This window comes from Kwoniella shandongensis, chromosome 3 (genome assembly GCF_008629635.2).
Source record: "Kwoniella shandongensis chromosome 3, complete sequence".
In the NCBI taxonomy this organism is placed as follows: domain Eukaryota; kingdom Fungi; phylum Basidiomycota; class Tremellomycetes; order Tremellales; family Cryptococcaceae; genus Kwoniella; species Kwoniella shandongensis.
In genome coordinates, this window is record NC_089289.1 from 1,692,656 (window position 1) to 1,706,786 (window position 14,131).

Genomic DNA, 14,131 nt, shown 5'->3' on the forward strand with positions numbered 1-14,131 from the left:
CAGCAAATTGCTACCATCCAAACAAGCCCAAGCACAAGCTTCAGCACCGGCGGACCGAGTTCGAGCCAGTTGGTCTCGCCCTTCCGGCGTCCCAGCGATGGGTCATTTGGAGCGCAGAGGCCAATCCCTCCTGTTCCAACAACGCCTTTGAGGCCTGTTCATCCTGATTTCCCGACGGCGATAGCCTCTGGGTATGGTGGCGCCGGGATGTATCCCACCAGTGTTCCATCCACGCAGCCTGCCTTCACCGCTCCGAGTAGCTCTAATGCAGATCCTGCTGCTGGATGTCCTGGATGTGCACGCCCTGCATCGGAATGTCCCCAGTGTGCACCCTCCCTGGGCTATCCCTATCCAGCAGAGATCATTGTGGAAGAAAAGCCCGAGTGCTTGGCTTCGGAGCCGCCCCATAAGCGAGGAAGGATTGATTGAGTGACTGTGATCGAAGAGGAGTTGCGCCATGTGGAGCTTCACTGGGGGTTCAGGTAGTACTGTAGGGAAAAAATGATCACATGCATACACGAGACAGTAAGAGTGAGAGTGTACTGTTCCCTCTGATACGATCGTGGGCGCAGTACGCGCATCGTCACATTGGCATAGGTTGTCCTGGTAAATACGAGGTGAAAAAGGCGCGTTGCGCAGATAACAGACCCCTGTCATTACTCATTCCTTGTGTAGGTTTCCTCTCGGAGCCCTTGTGTATCATATACATGCAGACGTCCCCGCGGAACGTGCTGTCAGAGCCCTGTTCGAGACCTTGGTACATTGGCTACCAAGGTCCTTCAAACATGCCACATGCCACTGACCACCTTACACGACGATCTTGTGAGATGCACGGACCGGTAACCGGACCGGTTAGATACGGCAAGATGGGGTAAGAGCGGGGACCCGATACTCGAGTATACTCAATCCACATCCTACACTCAGCAGGAGAGGTATATATCCCACCCGCTTCAGAGATCTCATCATCTCTTGTTCTTGTAAATAGCACGCAGATACATACCCACGATGGTAGCTCCCACATACGACGCACTGAAACTTCCCTCGCACGTCAAGACCGTCCTCGTCTCCGGGGCAGGTGGTGAGTGAACCGCTTTCCCCGCTTCCTCTCCCTTATTGTTTACCCTATTACGGATCAATATTGATACTCATGTTGGGGCAGGCTTCGTTGGTCAACAACTTGTCAAGCTTCTGCTTTCTCTCTTCTCCGATATCAAGATTATCGCAACTGATATTGTCGAGCCTCCTAACCATGGTATTACCGATAAGAACAGGCTACGAACTGTCAAGGCGGACCTGGGCAAGATTGAGGAGGTAAAGGGGTTGTTTGAGGGCGAGAAGGTGGACGGGGTGTTTGCTTTGCAGTAAGTGATGTCATTGTCTTCGAAGCCATGAGCTTGATTATCTTCCCCACCGTATCCTGTTCAACTATTGGAGGAGATGGCAACGAGCTGACCATCTCCTCTTCCGCAGCGGAATCATGTCCGGAGGAGCCGAAGCCAACTTCCCCCTAGGCTACGCCGTCAACGTAGATTCCAACCTCAACTTGCTCAAATACACTCACACCCACGCCCAATCCACTTTGTCCGAGGGCGACCCTCGACCGGTCTACGTGTTCGTCTCGTCTCTTGCGGTTTATGGAGGACCGAAATGTCGTCCGCAGGACTATGTGGTGCCGAAAGATACGCCGATCATACCCGGTTCGAGTTATGGTGTGCAGAAGACGATCATGGAGTTGTACGTGTATGACTATGGGCGAAAGGGTTAGTCATTGCTGCTGGACATTGTGGTCTATCTCACTTCAATCGGATGTCCCCCTCTTCTTAACGTTCCCTTCCCCCTCGTTTACGCTTACGATATCTGGAGCCGGAATAATACTGCCAATCTACCAATTACTGATGCTCTACTACTCCTCTAGGCTACTTGAACACCCGTTCCGTCCGACTCCCAACCGTCGCCATCCGACCCGGTGCACCTTCTTCCGCCGCGTCCTCATTCATCTCCGGACTGATCCGGGAACCTCTCCAAGGTCTAGAAGCGATCTGTCCTATCGCTTCATCCCTTGATGATTCATCTTTGGACGATATGCCATTCTGGTGTAGTCGTACCAAGACTGTAGTCCGGAATATCGCTTGGGCATTGTGTATGCCCGAGAGCAACTTCGGAGAAGGAGAAGGAAGGAGTATAAATATCCCAGGGATAAAGGTCCGACCAAGACAGATCATCGAAGCTCTGTGAGTGTCGTTCCATTCTCCCAAAATAGAGTTTGAGTTGTTGAAATAGATAAGGAGGGGTCCATGAAGAACATCGAAAACAGCCGCTGACGATATGACCTACTTCCCTTTCGTCAACGTAGAATCGAGCATGGTGGGAAAGACAAAATGTCCCTCGTCAAATTCCAAAAAGACCAAGCTGTGATCAACATTTGCAAGACCTGGGCTGGAGAATACGACAATTCCGATTTCTTGAAGATGGGTTTCGAGGCCGACGATACCGATACTGGATTCGCGTTGGCCGTACAGGACTTCAAAGAGGAGTTGGCGAACGAGGCAAAGTGAATGAGAATGGTTAAGGTTTGTTCGGTCGATCTCCCGTAAAGGACGAAATCTTTTGTAAGAAGGAGGCGGAGTTGTAGTCAACTCAACCGTATATGCAGGAAGTGATGCAGTGCCATTGAAGCGAAGTTCAATCGACACTTCGTTGAATTAATTCCCTACAGCCCATCCCCTAGGTCCTATTATTGGTGCATCGAGCAGACCCAATCATACTATATCCAAAGAATAAAGAACAACAAAAAGCTAATATAAATCGTCGGATCATCTCGTCCCTCACAAACTCACACCCCTCCACACGGACTTTGTACACCTTTTACACCTTGTACACCGTCCCGTCCGAGAACATGATCTCGTTCCTCTCGTTCATTCTCTCGACAGCGACCCTCGCCTCCCTGTTCCCGAACAATTCACCGACTTCCAAACCCTCGTTGATCTTCGGCACTAACTCTTCAAACTCAACAATCCCATCTGCTCCCAAGTCCGATTCGAAGACATGTGATAATCGTGATCGGAAGAGATCCAGTCGATCTTGTGAAAGTTCCGCTCCGCCCGCCGATGCAGCTGCTGAAGTTTCCTCCTCTTCTGGTTCTGCAGCCAAAGCCAGTGATGCTTCCGCTTCTCCCATTTCGAAATCGTCCTCGTCTTCCGCCGGAGCCCGTCCAGCTGATGGAGCAGGAGTAGGTGTTGGACCACTACCACCAGCACCTGATCGTCTGACTGGACCACCTTCCATCCTTCTTGCCTTTTCTCTAGCCCTCTCTCTCTGACTCTCGGTGACTCCACCACTGACAACCTCATCTTCTCCTTCCTCCTCGTCGCTCGTCGCATCGCTATCGTCTTCGACGGATTGTCCAGTGTTGAGCTTTCGTCTCTTTCTTCGTTCGGGCTTGAGGACTTCTTTGAACAATGCGAATCGAAGGATCTCTTCAGCTGCCATGGCATCTCGTTCGTCGACATTGGCAGAGAGTCGAGCTTTCGCGTGAGCAGTAGAAAGACGGATCAGGGTCTCGAGAGTACGGGCCGTAAGAGGAGATGTCTACAGAGTTTCGTTAACGATAACACCTCATCACAGTAAGACGTCCCCACTCACCCTCTTTTGGTTTCCTGCGAGATCATCGTTTCTCAACGCGCTGTAGACGTTGACGATCCAATCCGCTGCTCCCTTTGTAAGAGTGGGATGTATCCTGTTCTTCGAATATTGGATGTACTTCTTCACGAAACCAATGTTCAACACCTCTTTTCGCTTGTTCGCACCTCGTCCAGAAGAAGTGGTCACACCACCATGGAGCAGAGGGTTGAATTTCTCGAAAACGGGTGTTTCGGTAGTTCGTGATTCTTGCTCGTCGCCTCCAACATCGAGGTTCTGGTTGATGTTCTCCACGGCCGGTGCACCTGGAAATCATCGAATCAGCAACGAACATTGTATTATAGTTGATCGTGTAGCTCACCCTCTTCCACACCAGGTTGGAGGTATCGGTGCATCCTCAACACATGCTCCGAGATCATTCGGTCTCTCTGCTCATCGGTATCGTCCGTGACGACGAAGAGCAAGTCGAAACGAGACAGCAGCGAGTCGGGAAGCGCAATGTTTCGGTGAGGGTCTTTGTGCACATCGTACTGTGATTGCATGAACGTCAGCTTGACCGGTTCCAGCAGATGGGTAGAAGCTGAACTCACTTGACCGTAGATTGGGTTCGCCGCAGCGACAACACTGCATCGAGCGTTCAGCGAAGTGTGAATACCAGCTTTGGCAATGGTGACGGTTTGCTGTTCCATGACTTCGTGAATGGCTACTCGGTCGACTTCTGACATTTTGTCGAATTCATCGATACAAACAACGCCTCGGTCGGCCAAAACCATAGCACCAGCCTCAAGTCGTCTCTCACCTGCGATCGAAACGAGACTGTCAGATCGATACTAAAACTGACGACGATTATCGAGAAGTCGACTCACCAGTGTCTTTATCCGTTGTCACGGCAGCAGTCAAACCGACACCGGAACTTCCTCGACCCGTAGTGGCAATAGCCAAAGGTGCCGTGTTGAGCACGAACCTCAACATTTGACTTTTTGCCGTGGATGGATCACCGACCATCAAGATGTTGATATCACCTCGAATATGAGCACCGTTTTTCAAGTTCTTCTCTTCTCCTCCGAGCAAGAGCAAAAGGATGGCAGACTTGATGTAGTCTGAACCGAAGATCGAAGGTGCGAGGGATTGGGAAAGCAGTTGGAAGATGTTTCGTCGTTTGGAAAGCTTGTTGATATTTCGGATGTCGGTGTCCGTCAAAGGGGTTTGTGCAATACCACCGCCTTGTTTTGATGAGAGCAGGATGACGTTGTTCGCAATCAATGAAGTTCTGCGAGGGCACGAGTTAAGCGATACAGCACAACGGACTGTACTTGACAACTCACTGGAAACCTCTGGCGCCGGCACCACCTCCTGAACTCTTGTACACACCGACCAACTGAATTCTGTCACCAGGCTTACAGCAGTCCACCAAGTCATCCGCAAGCACCACCTCCACACCTCTCGGGAGTTGACCAGCCGGAGCTCGCTCGGGCATCTCCTGGATACTGATGGTTTGATGGTCTCTGAATGTGGATAATCCATATTCCATGAGCAAGGCGTGGCCTTCTCCGTCATCTTGGGGGATGACTGTGGTCGAGCCGGTGAGGGTAGAAGAGGGGGCGATAATGGTGGCGTCGTGATATGATCGAGAGTGGAACTTGTGGGTCGGGGGACAGTAGTGGATGGATTTGAGCATTTTGGGTCGGACAAGCGAGCCTGTAGTCGTAAGAGGGATTCAGCTCAGCTTGTTATATCGAGTTTCGAAGAAAGCGATAGCTTACATCTTGTAACGATACCCTCCAAGCTGACCATCTTTCCAAGTTGATGACTTCGCAATGTTCTGGGGTTACAGTGTTGTTGACCAAATGATCCTCGCAACCCGACATAAACTGCAGAGGAGCAAGCGGAAAGCTCATCAGTATGAAACCCTCCATCGGCTCCGTAATCGCACACTCACACTCTTTCCCTGCGATCTGGTGCTTGACAGGGTCGTGCAAACTCTGTACCAACTGCGTCAACGCCGCGTCCAGCGCTGGCAAGTACGAAGTCGGTTGTAACAGCAGTCCATCGGCATAGGTCCTATCGTAATCTCTCAGATCGTCGAGGTTGACGATCAGTCGAACCTGTTCCATATCGAGCATACGTTTGATACCTTCTCGATAGTTGTAGTTTGCTTGTGTCTAATGATGTTGACTGTCAGCAGGTAGCGCTTTAGGTTTGTGTCGGTTCAACTCACGTCGTCATCTAGGAATTCGACGAATTGACGAGCCCTATCTCGCATGAGATCGTCGGCGAGGAGGGGCAAGGCATCTTGAGTGCTGTTGAAGTCCGCCATCGTGGGTGGTCGAGTGCTAAGCGGTTGGTCTTCTCTCCGTGGTGCTATACTGTGATCAAGTGAGGAGATGTTGCCACCGAGGACAGAGCAGATGTGGAGGGTTGGCTGGTGAATGAGAAGTTGAGACAGGATAGATAGATGAACGGGATGAGACGCGTTCACTTAATGCAAGAAGTGCAAATTCAGGGAATTTTGACGCGACGCGGGTTCGGAGCGGAAGTGACGTGGTATTGTCAACTCAAGCTGATGAGATACATCTGATCCCGCTGCTGATGATGCCCCTCGGTGGAGGATGTCGCCGTTTCTCGAGTATTCGATGATACAGAATGTTGCTGGGAGACAGCCAGGTAATGTGAACATATGTCTATCTGTCTTCTGTCCAATCTCTCTCTGATTCTTCTTTCCTTCCTCCCAGTGATTCGATCAGACAAACAAGACATAATAAAATAGCAATCGCACAATATGTCAGACGTAAGCTTCACACTCGGCGCTACACCACTGACGCTGAACAAAAGCTGATACCCTTGACTCTTGCAGGCCGCCTCCATCAAAGCCGAAGCTAACAAGGCTTTCTCAGCCAAGGACTATTCCACGGCCTCCAAACTGTACTCTGATGCCATTGCGCTCGACCCTCAAAATCATGTTCTGTACTCTAACAGATCTGCGAGCAAGGCAGGGTTGAAAGACTGGCAAGGTGCTTTGGAGGACGCTGAAGAGGTGAGTGCGGTAGTCCACATTCAACCTTTCTACCTTGGTGGTTGGGAAGTCAGAAACCCAAGACAAAGTATCATTTCGCTAATCCTTGTGTTACGTCGTAGTGCATCAAAATCTCTTCAACGTTCGCCAAGGGCCACGCCCGTAAAGGAGCTGCACTCCACGGACTTCGTCAATACCCCGAAGCCGTCATGGCTTACGAAGCCGGACTCGAAGTTGAGCCCTCCAACCCAGTTTGTACAAAAGGACTCGCCGACGTTCAACGCGCTATGGAGAACGACAGCGCATCACCCTTCGCCCCCGGCGGCGATATGGGTTTGGGGAAGATCTTCTCTGATCCAGGATTAGTCGCCAAGTTGGAGAACAACCCCAAGACGAGAGAGTTCATGAAGGATCCTGGATTCAAGACTCAGATTTCGAAGTTGCAAGCTACAGGAGGACGAGATATGCAGAGTATCATGGGAGACCCGAGGATGTTGACAGCACTCGGTGTGATGATGGGTATCGATATCGTAAGCTACTACCTCCAGCCAGCTTGCTGTGAGAAGAGAAGCTGACAAGTCCACCTCATGTAGGATGCTATGGAACGACCAGAAGGATCAAACGAAGTCCCAGAAGGCTACACCCAGATGAAGCCAGAAGCATCTTCTTCCAAACCCACTCCCGCCCCTACTCCCGCCGCTAAGAAGCCCGAGCCTAAGGTAGAGCCAAAGGAGGAGCCAATGGAGGTTGAGGAGGAGGTCTCGGACGACGCTGCCGCAAAGAAGGAGGCCGAGGAGACCAAAGCCAAGGGAAACACTGCGTACAAAGCGAAGAAGTTCGACGAGGCTATCCAGCTGTATGAGAAAGCTTGGGAGCTGTACCCCAAGGACGTTACTTTCCTTCTGAACCTTTCAGGTAAGCTTTTTCTTGCGTGCCCCAACTTTAGCGCAACTGTCGCTGACATTGGACGCAGCTGTCTACTTTGAGAAGGCCGAGTACGAGAAGTGTATCGAGGTTTGCGAGAAGGCCGTCGATGAAGGACGAGAACTCCGAGCGGACTACAAGACTTTCGCCAAGTGAGTTGATCTGCGATCGTGTTTCTACATTTGATAGCTGATGACAATATCTCCGTGTAGGGCCTACGGACGTATTGGTACCGCTTACCGAAAGAAGGACGATCTCGAGAACGCCATCAAGTTCCTCGGCAAATCGCTCACTGAACACCGAACACCTGATATCCTCACCAAGCTTCGGGAGGCCGAGAAGGCAAAGGCGGAGCAGGACAAGCAAGCGTATATCGACCCAGAGCAGGCTGAAGCTGCTCGAGCAGAGGGTAACACAGCTTTCAAGGCTGGAGACTTTGCGACTGCCGTCAAGCACTACACCGAGGCCATCAAGCGATTACCGTGAGCTACCAGATCCCTTGGCCTCAGCAGGAGTTGTATAGCTAACCACGTTCTTTTGGCCGTAATAGTACCGACCCTCGAGCATACAACAACCGAGCAGCTTGTTACCACAAGCTCTTGGCCATGCCTGAGGCTCTCAAAGACGCCGAAACGGCTATCAGCCATGACCCTACATTCATCAAGGCTTACATCCGAAAAGCCTTGGTGCAAGAGGCGATGAAGGACCACACCAGGGCACTTGAGACCCTTCAAAGGGCCACCGAAGCGGACGTCGAGAAGAAGGTGAGTGATTCTGCCAACTGCTTTTCGACATATCAGACACTGACACATGTACGGCTTTAGCACACACGAGAACTTGAAACCAACATGGCCAAGGTGCTCGCTGAACTGCAATCTCAACGATCGACCGAGACCGATGAGCAGACTTACGAGCGAGCAATGAGGGATCCCGAGGTCCAGGAAATCATGGGCGACCCCATCATGAGACGTGAGTGATGTTGTCATCTTGCAGAGCACGGAATGGTGGACTAATACAATTTGTGGAATATTAGAAATCCTTGCGGATGGTCAACAGAACCCTAGAGCATTGAATGACCACATGAAGAACCCTATGGTGAGCTGAGAATTCACAGGAGTCAACGGAATGATAGCTGACAATCCCATGTCGCAGATCGCTCAAAAGATCCAAAAGTTGATCAACGCCGGTATCATCAAGACTCGATAAGCCGCTAGTGTGCTAGGGTGAGCAGTGCAATGCAGTGCAGTGCAGTGTTGTGGAGAGAAGTGCGAAGAGATGTCAAGTATTTAGCATGGTTCTGTTATTTAGGTTTAGGGTCATTATATCGTTTATCATATGCAAATGTGGTGTGTGTACTGGTCGGTGAGAAATGAGTTTACGTCTTGATTCAATGGTCAGTACAAACTGCGGGACATAGTGGTGAGATCCCGATCGGCAGTGATGTTGTTATCGACCGCTCATCATTGTTTGCTCCGTTAATCAATATCCGTCATGAGTTCAATCACTTGCCCAATCTACATATTTCATTCCATTGCTATACCCCATTCCGTTATGCTGTTACCCTTCGAATCCTTCCATTCTCCCATGCCATATGCCACCATTATTACCCATTGACTCCCCAATCAACCGTGCCCCACAGCCCAAGTGTCCGTCCGTGCTCCTCCACTGTTTACTTGGGCGCATTGATAATACACTTGATAACGCCCTTCCCATCTTTCCCTTTACCCAACTTGGTGGCCTCGAACGCCTCTTTCGCATCATCAAACTCGTATCTCTGCGTGACGAGCGGTTTGAGATCGACAAGACCACGTTCGACAAGTGAGATGGCGAGCGGATAGTCGCCTGCACCGTATCGGAATGAACCGATCACTTTGAGTTGTTTTGTGATGATGTGGAAGAGAGGGACAGGGAGGGTCATCTTGGCGCCCATACCGACTTGGACGTATGTTCCGCTGTGATTCGCAAGTCAGCGTTCATTCGGCATCACCACCAGAAGAAGTGGTTCTGCAGACTACTGGTCTTGTTATGCAGCAACAGGGTGACCACGACGAAGATTAAGGGATGGGATAAATTGATCAGCATCACCACACTCACGCAGGCTTCAAGATAGCCAAACCAATTTGGACACAGGTAGGTGCACCAGACGCCTCGATAGCAAGGTCGACAGCGCCCTTGTCCCGCTCGGGGATGTTGAGTGTCGATCTGATCTCATCTGCGATTCGCGAGGTGTAAACTTCGAGATCCTCAGTGGCATCTTTGGGTCCCTGCGGAAGTCAAGCAATAGCATTATCAGTTCTGCCATAATCAACTGGGAAACACTCGATCCAGCCAAACAGTATGGGATTAGACGAGTCGATCGGACTCACCGGAAGGAAAACATCCGTTGCTGCGTACTGTTTGGCGAAATCCAATCTCTCCTTCTGAATATCAACGGCAATGACACGTCTCGCTCCGAGGGCTTTGGCGACGGCCATACATAATAAACCGACAGGGCCGGCACCGAAGACGATGACAACTTGGTCGGATTGCACTTGGCCGAGGGTATGAACAGAGTGAACACCGACAGAGAGGGGTTCCATCATCGCTCCGTCCTCAAGGGAGACAGAGTCGGGGATACGGTGGACGAGGTCGGCGGGCAGGACGTCTAGCGAAAAGGAACAGGAAACAGATTTCCAAGTCAGCGGGAACGATTCTGCAGTATGAAGAATGAAGAAGAGTTGTGGAGGTAGCTTGGAGGTATACTATTTGTGATGTCTCGGCCGAGCTGAAAGAAAGCGTGCAGATGGCCACTCACAGTATCGGCACAGGGTACCGTAGATATAAGGAGGAGTAGCCGCGAAAGTCATATGGGGGCAGAGCTACGTATGGATACCTGTGTCAGCTACACTACTCCACTGACATTGCTTATAGTAGTCGTATCAGACCCACCTCATACTGCCCCTTCTTACAGCTCTCACATGTCCTACAACACATCCCAGGCTCCAACGCGACCCTACTCCCCACCTCGAGACCGAAATCGGACTTGACATCCGGTCCAAGCTTGACCACAATACCTGACGATTCGTGTCCTAGACACATCGGTTCTTTGAGAACGAAAGAACCAATCTTGCCATGTTGGAGGTAGTGGACGTCGGAACCGCAGATTCCAGTCTTGGAAATTTGAACGAGGACTTGATCAGAGTGGATCTCAGGGATGGGACGCTGTGCGTGGGAGGGCGGGTGGAGGGAGCAGAAATAGCAAAAAGGCCGAGCAAGTGGATGATCGATGGAGTGAGATAGTAACGACGTTCGAGAAGAGTCGAGGTGGGTGAAGAGGGAGACAGAGCATGGTCAAAGGTATCAGTATTCTCCTTAAACGATGCTCAGAACTCCCCACTCACGTCCTCGAACTTGACATTCTCGACGCCGTGAAGGACAAAGGATGGGTTATCAGACTTGAGCTCTGCGGCGGTCATTTTGTGAGAGGCTTGTGAATATGTTATTTGACAAGGCTTGTAGTGTTGACGAAGGAACTATGATATAGGGAGAAAGAGAGAAAATGTTAGAGAACGGATGACTTTCTGTGGTATTGACAAATCGGGAGTGACCGTTTCCTCTGCCAAAAGGAATAAAGAAATGTGCCGACATCTCTCCGGACCGCCGGTAAATATGTCATACGTAGACTGTACAATGTGCCGCATGCTCCAATTCTTTTTGTAGCATACCCCGGAGGGGTCAGTAGTGCTCCGCATGGTCTAGGATACGTGGCGTAGGAGGGGTAGAGCATAGCATCGCTTGCATGGTGCGGTGAGTGGTGTTGTGCCCTGTCATGTAAGGAGACATGCTTATCTGATTCAGGAAACAACTCGTTCATTCGGCCCGTATTAGACGGGGGTAGACAACTTTCCCACGAATGCAGCCTTCGAATGCAGCGGGATCAATTTCACGCGAATGCTTCGAACCGTGTTTTAGAAAGTCCATCTAAAGTCAGATAATATCAGCTAGGTGTCTTCCACCCAATTATTCGAACACTCACCCAGAGGAGGACGCTCGGTCAAGATGACCACTTCCCTCTCCAACAAAAAGCGCCGCTTATCACCCACCGCCTCATCGCGTTCATCCACATCCACCCCTGTCCCCGCACCTCTCCTTCCCACTGGCTCAGATTCCCTCTCCGCCCTTCCTGACTTTACGACAACAACCGCCTCGTCTTCAGGTCTAGCGGGTCCAGGTCCTTCGACGCTCGAACATCAAGCTGCTGCGTCAGCGCAAGGGAAGACTGTCCGAGCGGATGTTGAGAGAAGACAATTTGCGAGGGTGGGGACTGTCGTTGCTGGGAGTGGGGAAGGGACGGATAGTGGGGAAGAATGTTTCTTGTGGACTGATATCCCTGTCGTGAAGAGTGAGTCACTAAGGACAATTCCCCTTTATGCTTTGAAGGAGGAAACATGAGCCCGTCATTCCCTGATGGATGCTGATTGTATAATTTCGCAATCAATCAGACTTCCGATATGCCCCTTGTTCACTATCACCTAATCCCTCGCCTCACCCGCTGGTCCCTTTCCATCGAACGATCCCATACCCTTCACCGATACCTCCCGTCCATATCTCATGGCTCGATCGATCTGCGTTTCTTCGTCTCTCTCCAACCGCGTTGACGATGACCAATGACCGTGGGTTTCGCTCTGCCCGAGCTAACGTAGCCGTGCGCGAAGGGACATGGTACTACGAAGTCCTCGTCGAGCGGGGGAACGGTGCTTGCGGCGGAGGAAAAGGTACCGGTTCTGTTGATTTGGGTAATGCCCATGTAAGGATCGGATGGGGAAGAAGGGAATGTAATATCGACGGACCGGTTGGATCTGACGGTTATTCTTACGCTATAAGGGATGTCGGAGGAGAAAAAGTACATCTTGCAAGACCGAAACCCTACGGAAGATCGTTCGCAACGGGAGATATCATAGGTTGTCTGATCACTCTACCCAAACGACCATCGTTGGAAGACAAGGATAAAGATGATCCGGCTACGATCAAACGACAGAGAAGATATTTCAATTATAAGGGACAAAGTTATTTCGAGATGGCGGAATATACGACTAGTAGAGAGATGGACGCAATGGTCGATCGAGAAGGGAAGATGGCAGCAGCGGCAAAAGCAGCTGCAGAAGCGGAGAAATTAGGCAACGGGGATGGAGGAGCTGAAATTGGGAATGGTCAGGTACCACCACCACCACCGCCTGGTGGAAAGGGAAAGAAAGGAGCGACAACGAAGAACACCAAGAAAGGGAAGAAAGAGGCAGATGGCGATCTTTCTCTCTCGTCGACGGCGAGATTGCCTGATAAATTGGAAGGATCGAGCATATCATTCTTCCTCAATGGTGAACCACTAGGAGAGGCTTTCAAGGATCTCTACGACTTCACACCTCTTCCACCGCTTTACACGCCCGCAAATCACGGAAAGAAAGGAGGACATCATTCGGAGAAGATCGAAATCATGCATGACGACGGGACGATGGGATATTATCCAATGTTGTCATGTTTTGGAAAAGGCAAACTCAGTGTTAACTTCGGACCGACCTTCGCTCATCCACTACCGTCGACCGAAGCTCGACCGATGGTAGAACGGTGGGCCGAGTTCCGGGAGGAGGAAAGAAAATGGGATGAGAGGGATGAAGAGGAGGATACGAAGAGGTTATTAGAGCTTATGCGGGAGGAAGAGGAGGAGAGGAAAAGTAGGGGTGATCAGGGTATGTCGAGGAAGAAGAAAGGAGGAATGAAGAAGAAAAAGGTAGCAGGGGCGGAACAAACGCCAATCCCGGAGGAAAGGAGAGGAGCGACAGCTACCCCTGCGCCATCGGAAGCTCCCGTTTCGTACGGCGACGAGCAGACCATTGTGGTCAAGGCCGAACAGTCGGCACCCCAATCACCGGCAGCTACGTCTGAAGTCGAGGTACAGGTCAAGGATGAGGAATCGTCGAGAAGTGACAGTAGGGCTCCAAGTCAAAGTGAAAGTAGAGCACGATCTCCGTCTACAAGGATAGCCACTGCATCACCTTCGAAAAAGCGCACTGCAACCGCTTCGCCGGAGAAGAAAGCGACGCCACGGGACGAAGAGGGGCAAGTTGGAGCGGTGGTGAAGGTTGAGATGCAAGTGGATGGCGAAGCGGTACATTCCGAAGACGACGAAGGCACAGGTAGCGAGGACGGACAGGAAGGAGTACGTTGGTAGCGTAGTCCCTTACTTGCATACAGCATGAACGTATACGTCGAAACGACGTGATTGGTGAACAAATAACTCAATCTTCCTAGTGAATCTGCCAGAAAACAACTTGAAAGAGCTTTCCAAAGTCCAAGAGCACACGTAAGATGCACCATACTTATACTATGATTGGCTGTTCATGGTCTCTTCATATGAGGGCCTGATACCATCCTTCCCGATAATCGCAGCATCCGAAAGTTCTGGAGATGCGATAGAAAGTCTCGGTCGGGATTGACCGAGTGGAGGAACCAAATAACATTGAATTTGATTTATCCGATTAACCGGATTCGCGACGGTCGTGTTTCATCCCATCCTCTTTC

At 50.9% G+C, this 14,131-nt stretch overlaps 5 protein-coding genes across 5 annotated transcripts; 3 read left to right on the plus strand and 2 right to left on the minus strand.

The window, feature by feature from the left end:
- Positions 1–1,005: 1,005 nt before the first annotated feature.
- CI109_101969 (uncharacterized protein) lies at positions 1,006–2,555 on the plus strand (the record flags this gene model as incomplete). The annotated part of the gene is made up of 5 exons (XM_032006504.1): positions 1,006–1,078; positions 1,160–1,361; positions 1,471–1,760; positions 1,916–2,231; positions 2,354–2,555. 5 exons carry the CDS (start codon positions 1,006–1,008, stop codon positions 2,553–2,555), a joined length of 1,083 nt encoding a protein of 360 aa, XP_031859173.1.
- Positions 2,556–2,865: 310 nt separating this feature from the next.
- CI109_101970 (uncharacterized protein) lies at positions 2,866–5,956 on the minus strand (the record flags this gene model as incomplete). The annotated part of the gene is made up of 9 exons (XM_032006503.1): positions 2,866–3,588; positions 3,643–3,944; positions 4,001–4,169; positions 4,230–4,438; positions 4,506–4,909; positions 4,965–5,337; positions 5,403–5,510; positions 5,579–5,801; positions 5,858–5,956. 9 exons carry the CDS (start codon positions 5,954–5,956, stop codon positions 2,866–2,868), a joined length of 2,610 nt encoding a protein of 869 aa, XP_031859172.1.
- A 462-nt stretch (positions 5,957–6,418) lies between these two features.
- On the plus strand, positions 6,419–8,782 carry CI109_101971 (uncharacterized protein; the record flags this gene model as incomplete). The annotated part of the gene is made up of 10 exons (XM_032006502.1): positions 6,419–6,427; positions 6,494–6,673; positions 6,775–7,182; positions 7,246–7,567; positions 7,626–7,728; positions 7,789–8,058; positions 8,127–8,340; positions 8,401–8,545; positions 8,610–8,671; positions 8,729–8,782. 10 exons carry the CDS (start codon positions 6,419–6,421, stop codon positions 8,780–8,782), a joined length of 1,767 nt encoding a protein of 588 aa, XP_031859171.1.
- Positions 8,783–9,245: 463 nt separating this feature from the next.
- Positions 9,246–11,031, minus strand: CI109_101972 (chlorophyll synthesis pathway protein BchC; the record flags this gene model as incomplete). Its single annotated transcript, XM_032006501.1, has 6 exons — positions 9,246–9,528; positions 9,671–9,840; positions 9,943–10,220; positions 10,371–10,434; positions 10,505–10,777; positions 10,957–11,031. The coding sequence occupies 6 exons, from the start codon at positions 11,029–11,031 to the stop codon at positions 9,246–9,248; spliced, it is 1,143 nt and encodes a 380-aa protein (XP_031859170.1).
- A 583-nt stretch (positions 11,032–11,614) lies between these two features.
- CI109_101973 (uncharacterized protein) lies at positions 11,615–13,781 on the plus strand (the record flags this gene model as incomplete). The annotated part of the gene is made up of 3 exons (XM_032006500.1): positions 11,615–11,957; positions 12,058–12,228; positions 12,271–13,781. 3 exons carry the CDS (start codon positions 11,615–11,617, stop codon positions 13,779–13,781), a joined length of 2,025 nt encoding a protein of 674 aa, XP_031859169.1.
- Between the last annotated feature and the right edge of the window lie 350 nt (positions 13,782–14,131).